Source organism: Pteropus alecto, unplaced genomic scaffold, assembly GCF_000325575.1.
Source record: "Pteropus alecto unplaced genomic scaffold, ASM32557v1 scaffold94, whole genome shotgun sequence".
NCBI lineage: Eukaryota > Metazoa > Chordata > Mammalia > Chiroptera > Pteropodidae > Pteropus > Pteropus alecto.
In genome coordinates this window covers 8365725-8389390 of record NW_006437736.1, presented here as the reverse complement: position 1 = coordinate 8389390, position 23666 = coordinate 8365725, and the positions used below count along the sequence as shown (strand labels likewise).

The window sequence follows — 23666 nt, the reverse complement described above, 5'->3', positions numbered from 1 at the left end:
CTTTTTTATGAGGACAGCACAATCACTAAGAGAAATACTCATAACTTGTCAATATATTCACTACAAATAACTTGTCAATATATTCACTAAAAATCTCACGGTATTTTTACTCTCTAGAAATTTAATACACCGTGGAAAAGATTTTTCACATCACTGCCGGTTTATGCAATCATTGTGGCAAATTTTTGCAGAAGCTGGACCTTTTATTTGCTGTTAATAAGTCAGCCTGCTTATTTTGAAGAGGTCTTTGGATTTGCAATAAGTAAGGTAAACACATAGATGCTTCAAATGTTCTCAAACTTTAAATCTCTTACTTCTACTGAGAAAATTCTTTATGATAAAATAATTAAATTGCGGATCTTAATTCATAACATTTTATGACACCTAATACTCTGGATGTCAGACAAATCATACATTCTGTGTATAGTATACATAGTTATTTAATTTCTTCTTAGTAAGGATCAGAGCTGCATTAAGTTGCTTTTAAAGATTTATGTTCTACCCGAACTCAAAGTGTTTTTGAAGCTAACTCGAGGATGGCATATTAGACAAAGATAAAAAGATTTAACAGTGAGAGGTTTTCTTCCCCACCCCCACTATAAATTACTCCGTGAATAGTAATAAGAACTCTAAAGCTTATTTTGCAGATCACCCCTCTCTCCATAATGGTCATTATAACACTAATGACCATTGCCTTGTATAAGAGCCTCTATCAATGTCTCCAGCCATTGTCATTAGGTTGCCTGTATTTCAGGGGAAAAGGGTGTGGATGGTGAAATGTAAGCCATTATCATAAAAGAATTAAGCCTCTTTTCTCCAAGGGGGAGAGCAGAAGCCTAGTAGAGGTTGATGTCTGCATAGCTCCAGGCACTGTCTGAAGTGACCATGCAAGAGCTAACGGGGTCAAGTAATGGTGGCTGCCATCAATGAGCATTCACTTTGTGCCAAGTGTTTAACTTCCATGAGCCAGGCCTTAAGATAACTAAAAGTCATCTCTGCCCTTAAGCTTCCAATCTCCCATCAACAGATGATTGGATAAAGAAGTTATAGTTCATATATACAATAGAATTTTACTCAGCCATTAAAGAAATGAAATCCTACCATTTGCAATAACATGGATGGAGCTAGAGGCTATTATGCTGAGTGTAATAAGTCAGACAGAGAAAGATAAATACCCTATGATTTTACTTATATGTGGAATCTAAGGAACAAAAAGAACAAACTAATAAAAAACAGACTCACAAATATAGAGGACAATCTGGTGACGGACAGAGGGGAGGGGTGTCGAGGGGCTGGGAGAATGAGGTGAAGGGTTAAAGAAGTACAAATTAGTAGTTGATTGATGGTCATGGGTTTGGGGAGCACAGCATAGGGAATGCAGTCAGCAGTAATGTAATAGCTAGGTGGAGCCAGAGGAGAAAAAGAGCAATTAGGGGGATTGTTTTATGAACTATATAAATGACTAAAAAAAAAAAAAGCTTCCACTCTGGTGAGGGAGACAGTTATGTCTCTCCTTAAAATCATTCATTCATTCATTGTTTATTTATTACAAAACTCAGTCCTACCTGGTTCCCTTACAGTTAGATGATAAAATTTAGTGGCGTGGTTGGTGGTGGGCATTGCAGGTGGTGGGAGCAGGGAATTAGGGAAATACAGCTCTCAGAAGTAGCTAAAAATAGCTCATTGTTTCTTTCCATCCAGGTGGGTCTCTTGTCAGCACTCCCACACATGGTCATGACCATCGTTGTACCTATTGGAGGACAACTGGCTGATTATTTAAGAAGCAGACAAATTTTGACCACAACCGCTGTCAGAAAAATCATGAACTGTGGAGGTACTGTGGGTTTCATAGGTGGCTTGAGTCGCTTGGATAGAAAGAGATGAAATTGAACTACAAAGTATACTTGGAGGTTATGTCTAATCACTGGAAAGGATCTTAAAGGCCGCTTCTCTCTTAGCTTCTCTCGGGGAAAAACCTGCAGTCCTCACGCTGTCCACGTACTTTCTGTGGGGGATGAACAGCTTGGTTCTGGTTAAACAGCTAATGCTGTCAACAGCTGTGCCAGGAGGGGTTAGGACCAATTACCAGTTAATATGGGCTGTTAAATAGTGTGTTTCCCTAACTTCCCGTTTTTTCCCAGAGAAGAAAATAATAAATCTTTTATCCAAATGCAAAAAAAGAAAAAGGCCCCTAAGTCCATCCTCCAGCAAATTCTTGAGTGTCACATCCCTGTCAAGTAGTCATCCAGCCTGTACTTGGGCAAACTGAGATATGACAACTTAGTTGATAAATCTATACCCACCTGCAACTGCAGAAATGCTTCTTTCACCTGCTCTTAAGCCAAAGTGACATGATTTCCTGTTACAAATCTTTTTCTTATTTATCTTTCTCATATATCCTTCCACATACATAATCCTTTGCTTATGCAGTTTATTCCCTTGTCTTCATCTTCCCTTTCTACATATATACATTTTAGTAAGAAACATAAGAAAAACATTTCCTCTGAATGGTCTTCTTTCCTTCGAACATATGCTTGTGCATAGGTGTACACACACACACACACACACACACACACACACACACACACACCGTCCTCTTTCCTGCTTTATTTAGTTCCTGCCTTATATTTTGATTTTGCAAGGATGAAATGGAAGTTGGGTGATTTTTCAAAAGAGGTAGATAAAACTAATCATGAATTCCTACAATGTTTGCCTACTTACCTTTTAAAAACTCTACACTTTCTTATCTCTTTTCTTTTGCTTTTAAAATGAGCATTTCTTAAATGCTTTCTGTGCCAGACATGAAGCTCAGGTCTTTACACATATTATTGTGTTTGTTCCTCATAACCACCCTTCGGAGCAAGTATTGTTATTAAATCCAAATGCAGTGAGGAAACTAGGGCATAATAAGGGGACTTGCTCAAGTGGTAGATCATGTAAAGATCCTGGAAAAGGCAAGAATAGATTTTCCCCCCGGAACTTCCAAAAGGAACATAGCCTGCTGACACACCCTGGTTTTAGCTCTGTGGGACCCATTTCGGACTTTTGACCTCCAGAACTGGGCAATAATAAATATGTGTTGTTTTTAAGCCACTAAGTCTGTGGTAATTTGTTACAGCAGGAACAGGAAACTAATATAGTAACCAAAGTCCCACTCTTCTAATTATCAGATTCCGTTCCAGCTGAATAGCCCTCCACACCAGACCCTGAATATATCTTCGTCTCTGTCTGTGCTTACTCCCTTTCTCTTTACTGTGAGTTCTGCTCACCTTCACCTGGCTTCCCAGTCCTCTCCACATATCCTTCTGCATTGGCTTGTCTTTCCTTTTGTGTTTTGTTAAGGCTACGTCCGCCTCCAGTGATTGCTCCTTCCTATCCATACACTTGGTTAGCAACTCGTCATGTACTACCTCATTACAGCTCTTGTAAGAAAGTGTTTTAGGCAGAGGGAGTAGCACATGCGATGGCCCTGAGGCAGGCATGAATGTGGCATGTTAGAGAACAAGGAAGGAAAGTCAGAATGGTTGGAGCTTAGTGAGCGAGATAGAATGTAACAAGAGGTGGGATCAGAACGTACAGCTGGGGCTGCATCTTGGGAAGCCTTGTGGACATATGCAGAGCCTGGGTTTTATTTGAAGTGCACTGGGAAGCAAATGGAGGGGTTAAAGCAGGGAAACGGATATGGTCTGACTTATGTTTTTAAATCTGAATAATTGAACACAGAACACAAGAGTAAAAGCAGAGAGACAAGCTAAGAGGCTGTTTCAGTTTTTCTGTCAAGAGAAGATGGTGACTTGAACTAAAGTGGTATCAATGGAGGTGGAGGGAAGCAGATGGATTTGTAAGTTCTTGGATCTTAGCTTTCTTCTTATTTTAAATCTAATTTTTTTAATAACATTTACTTCAGATGATTGTTATAAAGGTTAAATGAGACAGCATATACATGCACCTAGCATGAGGCCGACACGTGTGAGTGCTCTTTTTCTTCTCCTGTGTTCAAACATCGACAAAACAGAAGTTTTCCAAAGGAGGCATTCAATAAATATCTGCTATTCAATCATATTTCCCATGGCCCCAAATATGCAACCTCTAAATCTGGAACTTGAAAGAAAATTCTGCTTTTAAACTTTACGCGCATAGTTTATTTCTGAAGACAGGTGACTTGAAGACACTAAACATAGTTTTATAAGAATGTCTTGTTTATATTTAATTTTGCCCCAATCACTGTAGCCATTGTTTCTCCATAATTGGTAATTTCGGTGTTTGGTGGTGGTGGTGAGAACGTTCAAACATTTTTAAATGCTAGCTAAGTGCCTGTTGACAGTAACCTTTTTTTTTTTTTTTTTACAGAAACTAGAATGCATATATAGATTCTCCTCAGTCTCAATCTCATCTTAGAACACACACACACACATACACACAAACAATCAAAAAAACCAAGAAAACTCTTCACATGTCTTTTCATGTCATTTTATGTGAGCTTTACCTAGAAAATTAAAAAAAAAAAAGACCATGGTCATTTCACTTTGCTTAAATGCAGAGATGCTAGACTAGAGATAAATACATGAAGACAGAGTTTTGTGCCATTGCTGATAAGCCAGATTGATTTGGATATGATGAAACACTCGTATGATCTATGATAGTCTAGAGAATTTTAGTTGGTTTCATATTTTCTAAGAAGAAATATAGAGGATATTTATCATCTGAGAAAGATCACACATTTCTTAGAGTCTGTCACCTCCTTTTCCTTCTGTAGGCAAGGGATATTTGCAGTTAAAATCATTTAAAGCAAACAGATCACCTATTCTGGTTCATTCTGAATCAGGGCACATTTCCAAGATCCTCAAGGACAGTTGTCCAATTATTGTTCCTCCCTCTGTAGTACATGTAAAGTGTGACTAAGGTCAAAAATTCTAGCCTGGCTTAATTGGTTGTCTGTGTGACTTCAGGTTGTTTTAATATGAAATGGAAAAATTTCTCTGGCCTTTAAATCCTAGTTTTATTTTTCTTGTTGGTTCTGAATAGGTTTACTTTCAAAGATCTCTTGATTACTGCTGAAGTTCAAATTTAATCTTTAGCTCCTGAAACACACAGTCCTATTTCTAGCATTTTCACTCTAGACAGGAATCATTTAGGCTCTTAAATGCTTTTTCCTTCTTTGGAAATCTGTTTGGCAAAGATCTTTTTCTCATAAATGAACCAATGTATTTATTATTCTTCACACAATGTCTTCATTCTAATTCTTTGGAGGAATTAACTTTGTTGAAAATGATAAGAGAAAAGAAGTATCAGCTGTGTGCCTTGTTATTTAAGACAGGCCACTTCTAAAATACACATAGTTAGTATGTAAAACATTAGCAATTTAGCCCCATGTATAATTTAAATTGTTGAAACAGAATTAATAATAAGTAGCAATGATATAAAACCCACAATTTAAAAAATACTTCTGGTCCATAATTTTATCACTCTCTTTAGATGACCACCTAAAACAATTATTGATGCTTGCCCTGTGTCTTCATTAGTTTCGAAGAAATAAGCTCAGAAAAGTAGGCATCTTACCAAGATTTATAAAAAATATTCTAGCTTGTATTTCAACTTAGTTATCTTGATTTTCCTTTCTTTCCTTTGCATTAGTTTATTATTTGAGTGATCACTGCATGTTAGCCAGGCTCTGTGCTATGTACACGGTAACTTCCCTGGAAAATATCACAGTTTTATGAGGGAGGCAGAAACACAAATGAAAAATTATAAGGAATGTTGAAAAGTTCTATGAGATTAGTAAGAAGAAGGAGGTGTCCGCTCCACTGGTGGCTGAGGGGCAGGGCTGCCAGGAAAGCTTCCTAGAGGAAGTCATATTTGAACTTGATTGTCAAGGATACAATTTCTCCAGAAAGGAGAAATAACTGGTGAGAGAATCCTAGGTGAAGAAACAGTCCGCGAAAATACATATAGGCATGAAACAGTGTTGTGTTTAGGAAATAGCTAATCACCCTGCTGTGTGACTACAGCAGAAGGCTTTATATGGGACACATGCAGAGGCAAAGGAGTTGAAGGATGACAGAAAATGATACAGGAACAGCAGGAGGGATTTATTATACAACACTATACTAATAATGTGGAACCCTTGACAAAGTTTTAAGCAAAGGGGCAATTGATCAGATTTGTGGTTTATAAAGATAGTGATATGGGAAAATGGAGCAGAAGAAGAAGAGATGGGAAAACCAATAAAGAGTCTACTGAAGTTGTCTAGGTGAGAGGTAATGGAGCACAGGACTAAGACAGGTGCAGAGGAGGGGAGAGCAAGGTCAGTTTTGACAGATATTTCTGAGGTTGAAACACAGATTCTGACGCATAAGCTGAGAAAGAGAGAGGTTTTGAGATATCCGTGTTGGATTTTTGTTATCATTTGTTGAGCTGTGCTCCTGTGCTAGGGACGCCTAATTTCATTTAATCTTCTGGTGCCCTATAAGGTTGTATTACTGGCTTCATTTTTGAGGATGAGGAATCTAAGAGGTGAAGTGACTCGTCCAAGGTCACACAATTAGTGATGTTGAGGTAGAAATCTGAACCTAAGTCTGTCTGACTCGAAAGTCGAGTTTCTAAACACAGGAGAATAAAAGATTAATTTGCAGAAGAAGAAAGAGGATGGTGGTGGTGATTTGCTTTGTTTGTTTAGGAGTAAAAAATAGGGGGACAGAGACTTGATTTGGGCATGTCGTCTTTGAGGTAACTATGGGACAGTCGTGTGGAGATGTCTGGAATCAGCAGTCTCCAGAATGAAGCATCGTTGTCTTCCATTTCCCATGGCACTTTTATACCTGGAATTGGTACTTATATCATCGTTCTGTCTGCTGTTGGCTGAATGCGTGTTTGTATTTTGTTTTGTTTTGCTTTTGTGAGAAGGAACATCTTTCTAATTTCCTCGTCGTTTTTTGTTGTATTGGAGTCGCTTATTCTGAACGAAAGGAACAGAAAGGACATTTGTCCTGCTGTATTTTCTGTGTAAATATCTCATGGCTTTTATAAAAAGGCCTGAGAGCTTGGTGAATTTCTGAAAAGGAAGAATTTTGCTTTATGTTTTACAAGCAGTAAGGAGCTGCTTTTTGCTTCAGATATTCATTTATTGCTTTCAGGTCACTTTTCACGATAAATATTAAGAGTGTCGTCATTTTATTTTTCTGTGAGAAGCCGTAACTTATGTAAACTGAGAAGACTGACTGACAGTATATAGGAGAGTTTTAATATTTAGAAATGACAGAGCAAACACCCATGAAGCAACTGATAGTAACCATCCCTCACCCCAGGGGCATCGCTGGAACCTACTGGGACCATTCTGTGTTCAAGGTACACCAGGGGAGTGTCAGAAGACTCACAGAACACCTAGGTAACAGTAGCATAGTCATGTAGTCAAGAAACACCTGGATAATTTTATAAGCACCGTTCCAGAATGTGTATACTAAAAAAACTTAGGTCCATGGAAATATTTTAATCAATTCTTATTTGAAAAATTCATGACCTTGGGATGACTGACATGAAAATGACATTTCCCCCCCCTGCTGTTTCATTTGCAGGTTTTGGCATGGAAGCAACCTTACTCCTGGTGGTTGGCTTTTCCCATACCAAGGGGGTGGCTATCTCCTTTCTGGTACTTGCCGTAGGATTTAGTGGCTTTGCTATTTCAGGTAAAATGTCCTTTGGGTTTCCAAATCTTTTCTATAGATCCAGCAAGTCTTACGAGGCAGGAAGGAAAAGGATATTGCATCACCTTCCTTTAGTATCCAGGCCATTCCCAAGGAGCAGTGTCACTGACTAGAGAATGTCATCTAGGAGGTATGGCTTTGTAAGGTCCCTGGGTTCCTCAACCCAGTCAAGCTGGAATTGCCCCTAATTTCTCCACCTTGGAAATAGACATTAAGTGTGGGTGAGCCCTCTGAGGCACAGGCAGAGGCCCAAGCGTGTGTCTGGGGTGGAGTGGCACTTTCACACTGCGGCACCAGATCACCCTACCTAACAGAGTCTTTTGTGACCTTTTCAATCTTCACTTCCTACAAGAGAACTGCTAATATCAGGTCCTTTGACATATAGTCATGGGATCAGAAGCTTTCGAGAGTGGAAAGCTTCTTTAGACTTTGTCTCTTCCATGGCCTTCATTTTCCAAACAAGGAAATGCAGGTCCAGAGAGGGGAAGTGACTTTCTGAGCAGGCTAGAACAGGTAGTAAGAGTAATAATGGTGATGGCGAGAGCTAATGTTGATCAAACACAGACTCTATGTCCTGTGGCTGTATTAACCCCTGTAATACTCACGGCTCCTCTAGGTGCTATCAGTATCTCCATATTAGAGGAGCAGAAAGAAGCCTACTATGTGTGAGAGGCCAGAGTGCTATCATGTCTTATAGTCTTCAAAAGCTCCCTTGTAAAACTGGGTGAAAAAGTGAAACCCAGTTGTTTTTCTACTTTCAAAACATACTGTAATACTAAAATTATCACTTAAAGAACACTTTACATATGTTACATCCATCTTACGACATTGTGAAGTAGTAATATCACTATTTTACTGATGAGGTACTTAAAACTTAGAAAAATTGGATACTTTCCTATGGTCACACAATTGGTGGCAGAGGAAGAACTAAAGGGCCATTCTGCCTGGCTCTAAGCCTGAGCTCTCTCCACCATTCCAGGCCGCGTAAAAGATCAAACAGAGTGGTACCATCTCAGAATAGAAATCTCTGGTTTAAGCTACACTAAAATAGAGGCTTGATCTTATCAGTAGAGCTGATGAATAGGAAAAAATGAGGGGAAAATGTAAACCGTAAAAGTAGCTTGCAGCTAAGGACTTGGGTTTGGAGGTACATAGACCTGGGTTTGAGATCTCTCTTTACTACCTACTATTTATACAAAAAAATTGCTATGTTATTTAAATCCTCAAGCTTCAATATCTTCTGCTAGAGGCTAGAGAGATGTAAAGGCAACCTTGTAGCACTGTTGGGAGATCTCGATGAATTAACATAATTCATGTATTCACTCACACTTCTCATGAGCCAGGCACTGTTCTTGGCGTGGGGGATAAGGCAATGAAAAAAGTCAAAGATTCTGTCCTCATAAAGTTTACATTCTAGTGGAAATAGAGCATTGGAAGCTCTTAGCCCAGTGCCTGATGCATAACAAAATTAATAAGTATTCACTACTATTGTTCAATTACTATTCACTCTGGCCCAGTGCTTCTCATACTTCAAGGTACATACAAATCATCTTAGGATTCTGCAAAATACAGATTCAGATTCAGCAGGTCCAGAGTGGGGCCTGACTTTCTGTATTTCTAACAAGCTCCCCAGCGATGCTGCTGCGGCTGTCCAGTGGTCCACACTTTGAGTAGCGAAGAGAGAACAATCGCAACTTATTTCTAGTAGGGTGCTGAGGATTACTTTTTCTTGATAGCTCTGTTAGGCAAAAGAGATTCATATCTTGTCCCCAAAGATACTGAAATATTCAGGTTCATATTTCCCCGAGATTGCCAATTAAGACACAATCAGAAGGAGAGAAACCCAATACCCCAAATCACAACAGCTGCCATAATTTTTATTAGCACTTACTCCAAGCTAACTATTTTTCAGACATGATCTAATTTAATCCCTGTGGTAAACTGTGGGAAGGGTATTGCTATGTCTATTTTACCAGTGAGGACCCTGAGGCTTAGAAAGGTGACTTAACTTGCCCTAGTAAGTTAAGTGGTTGGGACTGGAATACAAGTTTGTCTGACCCAACAGTGATACTATGGGAGGGACTATCGCTGTGGGGACAATAATTCCTCGGATCTACTATCTGCCCACTTTATAAAGAGTTAGTAGGGATGCCAGAGAAGATGATCACAATTTAGGAACTGATCATAGACAAGAGAGCTGACAATGGTGAAATTAGAAAGATACAACAGTTAGGTGATGCCTGTTTTGAGAAATGTCCTATGAAGAGAAGACAGACTCTCCCAGCTGTTGTGCAATTCTTTGCTTTTTTTGTATCTGCTGCTGCTGCTGCTGCTGCTGCAAAAAAAATCCATCAATATCTCAGTTTCTCATAGATTTTTCCCCCTGAACACTAGAATTGTGCAGCTAGAAACCTAAGTGGCTTTTCTTACATTATCTTTAGCTAAACACAGATGCCTGAGCTTTGTATCAGAATATAGTACTCAACAATCATATTAATCACTTCTTATCTCTGGCTTCTTTTCTAATAAAGTGTTTATTGCATTTGAATCAACAATAAGATTAATTAATTTTGCAGCTGTTTTTTATATTCTGATTGTCTGCCACTTTGACAGCATGTTTATTATAAAGGTTTTTTAAAAAAATTCTCCCTGAATGGAAGTAGGAAAAAACAACCAGCCAATGTGCCAAATTGGAAAAAAAAAATTTTTTTTAAATCCTATTTTCAGGTTCTTTGCACAGAATGGAGAATTAAAGAGCAAGACAAAGGAAAACAAAAATATGAATAAATAAAAGTTAAAACCCCCTGCTGTAATTTCGTAGCTCAAATTGCTAATTAACCAATCAATTATTTATTATGTGCCTACTATGTACCAGACACTGACAGTTCAGGGGAGATAGTGGTCAATAAGACAGATGAATAACCTAGAAAAGAACATACATGTTGGTTTTCACCCCTGTATATCATGTAATGGACATACATCATTTAACTTAATTCCTACAACAATTTTATAAGAATGATTATTCTAGTTTATAGATGAAGAACAGGAGATTCAGAAAGTTTAAATCCTTTGTCCAGATTTGCATCTCAGTTAAGCTGCCAGAGGCAGGTTTGTCTGACTCTAAAATCACCCCTGGGCAATATTGACTTGAACAGGTGGTTCTCAGTGCTTCTCCCTTCATTCCACTCATTCTTTTTTCCCCGATAAACAGGTGAATAGTGAGGTGTTGCTGACTTATTATTTTACCATTCCAAGCAGCATTATCTTCCAATAAAAGACTTCTGAGAGAGAAGATGCTTGCTTAGAGCAGCAGCAGAGGCAGCAGGAGTAGGTAGGACTGGTAATCGTGGTAGCTAGTGGTAGTAGGTAGTTAGTAGAGCCTAGCTATTTGCCAAGAGCTCTTGCCTATATACTTACCCTGGTTCTCATAGCATCTTTATGGCTTGGGTAATATTATCCCCATATTAGAGATGAGGAAACAAAGGCTTAAAAATGACTTAAGTGGTGGAAATAAGATTCAAACCCAGATTTACAAACTCCAAATCGAGTATGTGCGTGAAAGTATTTTGTAAATTACAGAGGATTCTGCCAATGTTAGTGCAAATGTTTATTATCAAAAAAGTACCCTTTCCCCTATGCCACGTGGCCACTAAGGCACACTTACCTGTGGTAGCCTTTTAGGAGTAAGTCGAGGCCTGGGAGGGAGGATATAATGAGGCAGGGTTTGGTCCTCATCACACTGAATGTGATTGTGTGATTATTTACTCTGAATAAATGTGATCCAGACTTTTAGCTTTTCAGTATTGCCCCAAATACTATCATTTTGAAGTTCAGAACCCCACAGAAAGTCCAGAGTAGACACTGCTAATCAATCACAGCACATTTTTCTGCTCTGTGCAGGCATAGCCTGGCAATCCTCAACCCGGTCCTCTCGGTAGAGGTATCCATTAGTCATGTGCTAGAAGAAAGTACATAGATTGATGAGCATTGGGGGGAAGCTAAGTATTTTCCAAACTGTATTTGGAATTCTATTCTTGACTCTGATTTTGAGGTTTTGGCTTCACTGTAGGTTTTAATGTCAATCACCTGGATATTGCCCCCCGCTATGCCAGCATTCTCATGGGCATCTCAAATGGAGTAGGAACCCTGTCTGGAATGGTCTGTCCCCTCATTGTCGGTGCAATGACCAAGCACAAGGTAATGGTCTCCTCTGGGGCTGTGGGTTACAGTATCAAAGGACTGAAATACTCTATAAACTTGAAATCTCAAGGCCCTACCCCAGCCTGTAAATAGGTATGTCCTTGACCTTGGCTAAGTCATTTGAGCTTCTTCTATTTCTCTTTTCTTTCTTTTTCTTCTTCTTTTTTTTTTTAATTATCATTTATTGATAGCAACAGGGCTGATTAATTTTGGTTCCATATTTCCTCAACAAAGAAATAAAATGTGTGTGTAGTGGGGGCAAACACTGTATAGACCATTTTGAGACACAGTAAGAAACTGAGGCAATCAACTCAGGAGAAATTAAAAAGTATTCAAGATCATTTTATAATTCTAAGTAATTAAGCTTTATAACCCATTCAATCTATTGCTTAGCATGTTCCAGCATAAAAATGTTAGCGCTGTTACACTTCTGTATTATGAAGAAATAAACGAGTCATTAATGACCCTTCGTAAGAACCTACCAGGGTGTGGCACTTAGTTGTTATTGAACCTTTGTGCATTTAGACCAAGGTGGATGGAAGAAGAGGATCCCAGCTCCATCCAGCGTTAAACCACAGGACACTTGATCTCTGGTTTCTTCACCTCTGTCATTGATAAAGTTTCAGGATGCTGCTTTCTGCAAATACGAATTTTTTGATATTTTGGCGTTTTTACCCAACTATTGTTTTTTTTAGTTGGATTGCCTATTACAAATATGACTTCCTGGAGAAGAAAGTATGAGGCAACTTTTCATGTTTTTTGATAGAAAAGAAAGTTGGGATTTGGGATTTTTTTTATAGGCAGAAGATCAATGTTTTCTCCTCTCTGTTCATGAGATGATAGGATCAGTAACATGAGTATTAAATCTCAGATACTATCTTCCCTTAACCTTAAACACAAGTGCCATTATTTTGTGATACTGTATTTTACACAGAAAACGTGATTGTAAATAAGCTACTGACAGTCAAGACTGAGCATTTTCATGGCTCAAATTGTTATGTATCCAACAGCAAGCAAGAAGGAGACCTCTGATATTTAAAATGATGAGTTCCTAAAGCAAGTTTAATTTAACCCAATAGGTGAGTGGAAACCCCATTAGTGTATTTAGAAGAACTATGAAATGGTGCTACGTGTGTTTTACATGATGTTTATTTTGTAAAGCATTTCTCTAAATTAAAAAATGCAAATTCATTATAGTCTTAACTTTCATTTTTAAACACTCAAATTCTGTTTGGATCCCCAGCACGCTTCTGACACGTGTCCCCAAGAAGCAGAGTGCTGCCTTTGGGGTGAACCAGGTGCTTTTTTTGTGCCAGAACATGCTGTTGATCTCTGGTTTTGGTTAAAATATTAACTGGTACTGTGTTTCCTCATTTAGACCCGTGAGGAATGGCAGAATGTGTTCCTCATAGCTGCCCTGGTCCACTACAGTGGTGTCATCTTCTATGGGGTCTTTGCTTCCGGGGAGAAACAGGAGTGGGCTGACCCCGAGAATCTCTCTGAGGAGAAGTGTGGCATCATTGACCAAGATGAATTAGCCGAGGAAACAGAACTCAACCATGAGAATTTTGCAAGTCCCAAAAAGAAGATGTCATATGGAGCCACTACCCAGAATTGTGAAGTCCGGAAGAAGGAATGGAGAGGACAGAGAGGAGTGACCCTCGATGAGGAAGAGCTGACATCCTACCAGAATGAAGAAGGAAACTTCTCAGATACATCCTAACGTCTTAGGGGCACTTCTGTCTTCTTGTCACCTTAGAACCAGAAAGTACCCATACCTATTGCCTTCCCCATAGCCCAGCTTGCCAGAGGGTCAAATATGGAGACACTGGAGGTGGGGGAGGGGGAGAGGAGATTTCATCAGCAATAGAGAAGAGAGAAATATTGTCTTGCAATGATACGTCTGGGTATGAGACTTATCTTAAGTGGACATTATATATATATGTATATGTATATATATATGTATATATACATATACATATATATATAATGTATACATTTTTTGATTAGCAGTTGATTCTTCTCTCAAAGAACTATACTTATTCAGAAAGGAATGACTAGAGAAATAAGAGAGACAATACCATGTTTTTCAAAGAAAATGGGAGAACATGGGGCTATCTGTCCTGGAGGAGAGAAGATGACAGCTGCCATACCATCTCTGAGAATAGCCATGCAGAGGAGGGTTTTCTACTCCTAATAAGGCTACTGCTTGCGGAGGCCCTGTGTTGCACCAGGCGCTTTATAAACATTTTCATTTAATCTCCACACCCATATGACATACATTTCTTATCTCCATTTTACAACTAAGAAAAGTAAAGCAAGAAGAGATGGATTCACCTGAAGTCATTCTCTTGGGGCCAGTGAGGAGATTGGTGAGATCCAAATTAGGGGATAGTTTTGGTGAAGAAAGTGTCACCTCAGGATAGGGAAGACAGTTTTAATAGTGAAAACTGAAAACAGAGTGGGTTATCTTTAAATAATTCCCTATTTTGGCAGGCATGGAGAATGGGAAACATTTGGGTTAATGTGGCAGAGAGCATTCAAACATGGTATGAGGGGCTGGATTCAAAGACCATTAGGTTCCTATATGATCTGAAGAGTCAAATGATTCTGTGAATTCATAGTTTTTAAATCATAAGGGTCACAGACTGCATGAGACATTCAGAGGTCAAAAAAAGAAAAAGCTAAGTAGGATAGCAAATTTTCAGGAATCTGATGGTCAGAATGGCTGAGAAGTAGGGTTTGGCTATTAAATTTCAGTCCTTCAGAATATCAAGAATGTTGTTAAATAATGTTCCACATTACTTAAAAATCTTGAAGACATTTGGTAATTTAAGAAGTTGGTTCACGCATTTTATTAGGCAAAATTCTCCTGACTCTTCTGTTTAAAAAAAAAAAATGTCTTTAGCCGTTTTAGCTGGTGATATTAGGAAGCTTGATTAAGTTATACAAAATTATGGTTGAAGTATTCCTGATGACTGTATTTGGAAATGATATATAGGGAAATCACAATAATATAGCAGTAGTTCTACAGAGAAATTCTAGAGCGAAATATCCAGGACAACTAGACTCATACTGTTAAAAATTTGATTGCATAAGGCAATAACATGGATACACTTAATATATATTTTAGAATTTAATAATTAAAAGTTTAATGTTGGCATGTAAGGGGTTGTTTGAAAATAAAATTATTTTCCTGTTTATTGTTTTTGAAAATTTTATTTCTACTTTCAGGAGAATAATGTAATATTGTGAGAAAAAATTATAGATTTACTTGTACTTTATTATTGTAAAGTGTTTTTTTCTAATTTCTCTCATATATATATTTATAAATAGATATATATACACACACACACTTCTGGTCCCTAATTGTACCAGCAGAGTTGTAGTGTATCTTATAAAAAGAACAATTTTGAGGGAAAAAAAGAATTGCCTGATTCTCCATTAAATAATATTTTTTATGTCATTGGTGTATAGTTTATGTTATTATATATCTTTAAATCTCTTTAATGAGTGAATTCATTTAAGTCCCTTAGAACAGTTTCTGGCATGTAGAAAGTGCTCAGTAAACATTAGTTCCCATCATCATTATCATCTTTTAACTTTTTGGGACCTTTTCAGTTGAAAAGATAGCATGCTATGTTATTTTCTTCTATTAGCCACAGAATTTATTGTGAAAGTCGTGATGTTTACTAAGTAAAAAAATGAGAAATTTATCGTAGCCAGTGTTTTATTTTTCCTTCTGTTAATAAAGTCAAATAACTATTAAAAAATACTCTCATGATAATCCCTAAGGTAATATTCTAGATTGTGACATTGAGTTTTATTTACTCCAACATTTAAAGTCAGTGTCATATGCAGAAATTCCACATTTTGATAAATCAAAACATTTGGAGTACCTGTAACTTGCCCTTAGAGTATTAAAAAAAAAACAAAAAACAACAAAAAACGGAGTCCTAGATCATAGTGTTAAAATCTAAAAAGCACATTATTTTGTTTTGATGGGTATTGTGAAGGTTGCATTGAACAGATAATTACAGTTGAACACCAGGCATATGTAGTTTGCAAGTCATTGTACATTTTGCTGCAAATATCCATTCGTAGATCAACCCTTGGAGGCAAACCATGGATTCTAGTAAAGTGAAGGAGGCCTGAGGGTGCTGGATTCTTGAGACAAGAAAGGCTTGACTGGTTCTTTTAAAAGAATGAAAGTTTTGGAGACTCCTGAACATGACAAGAAAAAGAATAATTATTCAAGAAATAATGGCACATTTGTTATTCCTGCCTGGATGTTAAATTCGACAGGTAAAAATTGAAAACTGCTATTTCTATTCCACACTGTCTCCTCCCGACCTCAACAAACCTGTTCTTCCTTCCCCGTTTTTTATCTCAGTCACATCTCCCTTTTGCTGGAGCTAGAGTTCTTGAAGTCATCTTTGACTTTTAAAAAAGTAGCTCTTTCTCTCTTCCCTGCCAAGTCCATTTAACTTTATTTTCAATCTGTGGCTCAAAGTCTTACATCGGTTTTGGAAATTTTTTAGCTGTTGCCTCTCACGATATTGCTTTTGCTCCATCCTCTCTCTATGTTCTTTCCAGGAGTCCAGTTAAATGGATGCTGGACTGTGTGTAGGACTCTAACTATCTCTTTCCAGCCCTTTGCCTCTTTCTGTGTCATTTTGAATATCTTCTTCTGACTTATTTTTAAATTCTTTATTTCTCTCTTCAGCAAGATATAATCTGGTAAAAATCCATCCGTGTTCTTAATTTTAGTTATTGTCTTTTCAGTTTTAGGACTTTTATTGATTCTTTTTCAAGTTTGCTATGTATTTTAAAAAATATTTCTAGTTCTCTGCTGACATTTTCAATCCTGTATTTTCTTCCTAGAACATAGTAAACTAATTATTTTAAAGTCTGATCGGTGCCACTATCTGGAGACCATGGAATTCTGTCTCTGTTTTCTGTGGGTTTGGTTGATCCTTGTTCGTTGTCTTATTTTGGTCTGTGCCTGGTTTTCTTTGAATCTGAAATCGTATTTGGAAAATTGTTTGCAGAAATGATTTTAGAATTAAAATAATGTTTTTGTTTTTTTCTCTCTAGAAAGGATTTTTGTTTGCTTCTTCCAGGAGCCTGAAGGCATTAGCATTCTGGGATCTCTTGCATCCAAATGCAAAGCCTGAGATGTTTTTGGCCACTTAGATGTTTTGAAGCTGAGCTGAGGCAGTGTGAAGGCTCTTTTACTTTTCAACTCACTCTTATTGCTAGACTACAGAACTTCATAGTCCCAACCCACACTACTGTGTTTTTATTGGCATCCAATTTTTATATCCATACCAGGCCATCAAACTGCCCAGCTAGCAAACATTGGCTTTCTTATAATTTCCAAATGCTTCCAGGAGAAGAGTAGTTTCAAATGTGAGACTCACTTCTCTGGATTTTCATCTTCTCCTGGATAGCCAGATTGTAGCCAGATAATTTTTCACTGCCATGCTGGCTTTCCAATACTTTTGAGTAGACATTTAAAAAATACATATCTTCCAGTATAAAGGTTGGTTTGAATTACCTAGTTTGCCATTAATGGAAGATGAAGTCCCTTTAATTTTATCTTCACAAGTTCTATCAAACTGATTTAATTTCCTAGACATAGTGTGTAATAAATTAATCTCCAAATCTCAGTGGCTTATTGTAGCAGCTGTTTATTTCTCTCTTGTGTTACTAGTTGACTGTGTATTGGATTGGGTGGAGTGGACGCTTGTTCTGAAGGTTCATTGAAGGATCCAGGATTCATTTTTTTTCCCCACTCACCACCATCTTGTAGTTCACCATTTGGAGCATATAACCTTGGATGTCACTGTGAAAGGGGGAGGGAGAAGGAGACACTCTAGCTTTTCACTGCCTCACTTGGAAATGACACTGTCATTTCTTTTCCTACATTAGCCATATAGCATCAACCTAACTTCAGAGGTGGCTGGGGATTCAAGGCGGGCACGTGGATTGCCAAGTGAGCACTAAATACATCTGCCACTCAGTTCTAACCCAGGTTAAAGGTCTTATGAACTCTCACCTAACATATTGAAATTGTCTCCTAACCCCAAGAGCCATAAATGATGTGGCTCTGCTAAGTGGCACTCTGGGAGATCTGAACTAAGTTGTAGGGAGTAAATTTTGTATGGAAGGGAACTTTGAGCCTCCTCCAGGAGAGACCACAAAGAAATCAACTCATTAGAGCAGAATAGATTCTGGCCTGCTTCAAATTTGAGTTAATAACCACATGGACCAATTTGAAGGGCCAGGAAAGCTGAACTTTTCTTTAGATTTCATGTATTACTTTGTTCCAGATCTTATGCTAAGCCTTTTCCATACATGATCTCATTTAATTCTCATGGCAACCCAATGAGAAAGGTTCAGCTATTTATTCCCAAGTATTTTTAAAATAAATAAATGGTGTTTCAGAGCATAACTAAAACTCAAGACTCTCATGGCCATTTTAAATCTTAATTCTTTTTTTTTACATTAAGTTTATTGGGGTAACATTTGTTAATACAATTGTATAATTTTCAGGTGTACATTATAATTTGACATCTGTATATTCTATCGTGTATTTACTACACAAAATCTAATTTCCTTCAGCTACCGTATATTTGATCTCCTTTACCCACTTCACCCTCCCCTCCTCTATATTTGACCCCCTTTATCCTATCTACCTCCCCACTCCTCCCCAACCCCCTACCCTCTGGTAACCACTAGCCTATAGTCCATGTCCATGAGTCTCTGTTTGTTTGTCTTGTTCATTTGTTGCTTCTAGGTTTATATCTCACATATAAGTGATATCATATGATTTTCAACTTTTTCTGTCTGGCTTATTTCGCTTAGCATGATTATCTCGAGGTCCATCTATGTTGTTGCAAATGGCAGTATTTCATCTCTTCTTATGGCTGAGTAATATTCCATTGTATGTATGTACCACAACTTTTTTAGCCAATCATCTATCGTAGGACACTTTGATTGCTTCCATGTCCTGGCCACTGTGAATAATGCTGCTATGAACATAAGTGTGCAAATATCTTTTTGGATATGGGTTTTCAGGTCTTTGGGGCAAATACCCAGTAGAGGGATTGCTAGATCATATGGTAGATCAATTCTTAGTTTTTTGAGGAACCTCCATATGTTTTCCATAGTGGCTGTACCAATTTGCAGTCCCACCAGCAGTGTATGAATGTTCCTTTTTCTCCGTATCCTCTTCAGCATTTGTAATTACTTGTCTTGTTGATTATAGCTATTCTAACAGGTGTGAGATGATATCTCATTGTGTTTTTGATTTGCATTTCCCTAATAGCTAGTGATATTGAGCATCTTTTCAAATATTTCTTAGTTAAATCTTAATCTTAATTCTTAATTCTTAATATGTTCACCGTTTCTTCTGGCTGCAATAATTCCAGACAAATGTGTTTCTTAAAATTAGGAGAATGTCCTAGTCTTTTCAATAAAGTGTGAATGAACTGATGGAATGAGCCCTGGCAGTTTAGTACAGAGCCAAGTATAGGAACAGATGAAAAACCAAATGAACCTTTCCTCATCAACTGCTGGACTTGAAAGAGACATAAGAACCAGGGACCTCTATATTTTTCCTATTTCCCTGGCTATACAGACTAAGTAAGATAGGAAGGCTGAATCCAATGTTTCCTGGATGTGTGTATGTTGGCGAGTATGCATGGGGGTGGGGGTGGGGGTTGCCAGAGGACTGAATTTCTCCCAGGCATGCCAGATCGGGAGGTACAAACACTGTCTAGATGCTCAGCACATGTCCTGCACAGAATAGGTGCTCAATGGATATGTTCTTTAACATATGTTATTGTGTTTAAGGAAGATTATGCTGGAGATGACATTTAGGTTAGCTGCTTAAATATGGAGATTAAATGTAGTCAGTTATATCTGCTTTCTAAAATTATAATAAAGGAATAAAAGAACATATAAACTTTCCAGGACACAGAGGAAGGAGGAGAAAATCACATTTAAGAAGCTGAATGGGGATACATCAGTCTTCACTGACTTTAGCAGAACTGAGTGAGAAAAGAAGAAAGCTGTTTTGTGTTACTGCAACCCAGGGAAGCTACAGAATTGAAGGCATCATCACCAGGTACCTGTGGAAGACAGAGTAAGGGGGTAGAGGGAGGTTAGAGAAGGGAAGCTGAAAACACAAGGAATGGTTGAAAGTTAGAGTTGCCAGATTAGCAACCCTGCTGAAGATGCATCTAAGGATCAGCTATAACCCCAGAGTCTCTCCCCACCCAGCTCAACTAAGAAAATGTCCCTCCCCCTACCTAGCAGAAAATAGAAGGTTTATTTTCTGGACAAGGGGTCTCTGGATTCAAGAATACCTGTCAATGATGAATATGACTTCCAAAATTTCGAGATGTTAGTCTATTTTGATCACTAATGTATCTCAAGTACCTAGATCAGTGCCTGGAATTTAATAGTCACTTGGCAAATATTTGTCAAATGAATGAATGAACCTTATTAAACACAGGGAAATGAAAAGTTTGCATACTGAACACTGGAAACTTCCAGCTGCCTTCACGGCTGAGCTTCCAAAGTGCTGGCAGTCGAGCTCTTATTCCTTGGGCTGAGGATTGGAGGGTTCGTGAGGTGAGGGGTAGGGACTCACTAAGAGAAAGGCTTATAGCCATTGACATTTGGGGGTTTCCTCATCAAAATAAATGGATTTCTGCCAGATTGCTCCCTCTGGAGGCCTCCCACTAAGCCCTGCCCATGGGAATAGAAAGTTCATTATTCATTCATTCATTCTACACTTATTTAACACCTTTAATGAGCACCTCAATGACTGAACACCTATAATGGGTCAGGCACTAGGGACAGAAAATAAGTGAACAAAATAAGTCTCTGCTCTTATGGAGCTTACATTCTAGAGGGCAGACACAGAAAATGAGCAAGTCAAAGAGTAAATCCAGTACATAGTATGTCAGAGAGTGACAAGTGCTAAAAATAAACATAAAACAAGGTAAGGGAGATAGGGTGTGTGGGGACTGATGTGTTGTGTTGAGTATTTAGTGATAAAGGGGACTTTGAGCAGAGAACTGAAGGCAGCGAGGGAACAAATCGAGAGCATATTTGGACAAAGGGTTGCAGGAACAGGACAAAGCAACTACGAAGGCCCTGAAGTGGGAACACACTTGGCATATTTAAAGAATGCCAAGTCTCTTAAAGTGGTCAGGTTCTGGACATATTTTGAAGGAAGATGGAACATTTACTGTGAGGCAGAAGATTGTGGAGGTTCAGGATTTGTGCGGGGAAGAACTCAGGAATTTGGGATATGTTTGATTTTAGTTTTACTTGCCTATGGATATCTAAGTGGCAATATCAGGTGAGCAGTAGAAATACAGTCTGGGATTCAGGAGATAGGTCAGATTTGGAGCTGTAGATTTGTGAGTCATCATCACATCACATAGATGGTAGTTGAGACCATGAGACCAGATGAGATTGTCAAGATTGAATATGACTGAGCCCTAAGGGCACTCCAACATAGACAGATCAGGAAGATGAGAAGAAATCAGTAGAAGAGATGGAAAAGTGAAGGGGGGTTGAGCGGGGTGAAATAAAGGAGGGAATCCAGAGAGAATGGTGGCCTATGGCCAAGTGAAAAAAGGCTTGGAGGAGGGGTTAGAGTTAGGGTCAGGGTTAGGGCACGATATGATTCAATAAGGAGCGGACGGAGTTAATTGTCTTGCTCTTATATGTGAGTAGATAGCCAAGATTGCCTAGAGTTCAGGAAATTTCCCCCATGAAAGACAAAGAGCATTACAGGAAGGAAGGTACATGAAGGAAACCAGAGGACACAGAGTAGAATAAACTTTAAGAGAGAAGGAAAGATGTCACATGTGTGACATAAAAAATAGAATTCTATTTTTAAACATGGAAGAAATAGCCAGAGAAGGAGATTGGGCTAGACAGAATTTTGAGTCTGGGGAGTCAATTAGGAGCTATTATAATAACTTAGAAATGAGGGCCACAGCCAGAATTGAAACAATGGAAATGGAGAAGAGAGGGTAGTTATGGAAAACTCATAAAAGTCTTTCTTTTTCTAAAAATTAAATATACTTCTTGTAGAAATTTCAAAATATAGAAAATATATATTGAAGGGAATAAAAATACCATAATATTACAGCAGATTTAACTACTCTGAACATTCAAGTACATGTACCTCCAGTCTTTTCTCTACACATATGTATTTTTGAACAATTTGGGATCATACTGTAATATATAGTTTTATATCCTGCTCTTTGCACATAACCCTATATAATAAATTCTCATGCCTTTAAATATTCTTTAAGAACATGATTTTAAAATTATCACAGAGATATAAGTTACATACAAAAAAAGCACAAATCTTAGGTTTACAGATCAATTAATTTTTACTTACGTCTACATACACCTGTGCACCACTTCTTCTTGTACCTACTATTCTGATTTCTAATCTTGTGGGTTAATTTTGCCTACTTTTGAGCCTCACATAAATGGAATCATACGGAATCGACTCTTGAATTCTACTTCTTTCCCTCAGTATATTTTAAAAATTGACCTATATTATTGTGTTTATTGGTAAATCCTTTTTTTTATTGGTGTCTAATATTACATTGTATGGCTATATCGAAATTTGTTCATCCAGTCTCCTCTTGATGACCACTTGAACTGGGGGGGAGAGGGTATTATGAATAAAGCTGCTATAAGCATTCTTGTTCTTTTGTGGGCATATGTTTTTATTTCTCTTGAAGTGGAATTGCTGGATCATAGGGTAGGTTTATATGTGTAACTTTGTGAGAAGCTGTTGAACACTTTTCTGTATAATGCTTGTGCCATTTTACTTTCCTACCATCTATGAATATGAGTGCTCATTGTTCCATATCGTTGCTGATGAGAACATGCTTTTTTAAATGGATGAATGGTATTATTTCATATTATGTGTCTAGACCAGTTAGATGTTTCAGGCAGTTTCTAAATTTTCACTATTATAAATAATAGGTTTTGATTATAAACCTTGATTTTATTTCTGAGAGATATTTTCAAGAGAAAATTAACATGACTTTCCATTTCTATAGTACTTATCATTCAATAAGTAACTGGTTAGTTATATTTATAAGCAAAAATAACAGAACAGGTAATGCAAAAACACAGCTGTTTGAAAAGCAATTTTAAGGCGGCTTTGAAATGCAATTCTTCAAATAGTTTCATTTAAAGTGGATAGATGACTAAAATTTCAGGGCTTGAAAGTACAGTTGACCCTTGAACAACACAAGGGTTAGGGATACTGACCATCCATTCAGTGGAAAATCCAAGTATAATTTTCGACTCCCCCAAAACTTAACTGCACTTGGCCCTTCGCATTCTTGGATTCAACTAACCGCAGACGTAAACTTTTCATCTGGGCTAGGGAATTGGCTGTCAGGAATGTGAAAATACTGTTTTAAATCCTCAGTTGGTTGAATCTGCAGATGTGAAACATATGGATAGGAAGAGCTGATTTTATTTATTGAAAAAATTTCACACGTAAGTGAACCTGTGCAATTCAAATTTGTATTGTTCAAGGATTGACTTCAAACACAGAACTAGCACAAGGTACTAGGATCTTGTCCCTATCTCTCTCTTCTATCAAATGACAAAACTAAAACAATTTAGTAACGACGTTGACGTCTTTTAGTCAAGGGAAAACAATCATGGATTGGGGGAGTACAGCGTTTCACTGGGTGGCCCGCT

At 37.9% G+C, this 23666-nt stretch overlaps 1 protein-coding gene across 2 annotated transcripts in view; it reads left to right on the top strand.

The window, feature by feature from the left end:
* The window catches only part of SLC17A8 (solute carrier family 17 member 8), a 38785-nt gene extending 25073 nt beyond the window's left edge, over positions 1–13712 (top strand). Inside the window, exons 8-12 of one of the 2 annotated variants that reach the window (XM_025048816.1) lie at positions 118–267; positions 1702–1834; positions 7572–7682; positions 11770–11897; positions 13279–13705. In XM_025048816.1, coding sequence (XP_024904584.1) covers positions 118–267; positions 1702–1834; positions 7572–7682; positions 11770–11897; positions 13279–13623 — 867 coding nt within the window. In that variant the 3' untranslated portion in view covers positions 13624–13705. Of the gene's footprint in view, positions 1–117; positions 268–1701; positions 1835–7571; positions 7683–11769; positions 11898–13278 lie in introns of both variants that reach the window. The other variant, XM_006914565.2, reaches the window with a different exon arrangement.
* The last annotated feature ends 9954 nt before the right edge of the window (positions 13713–23666 follow it).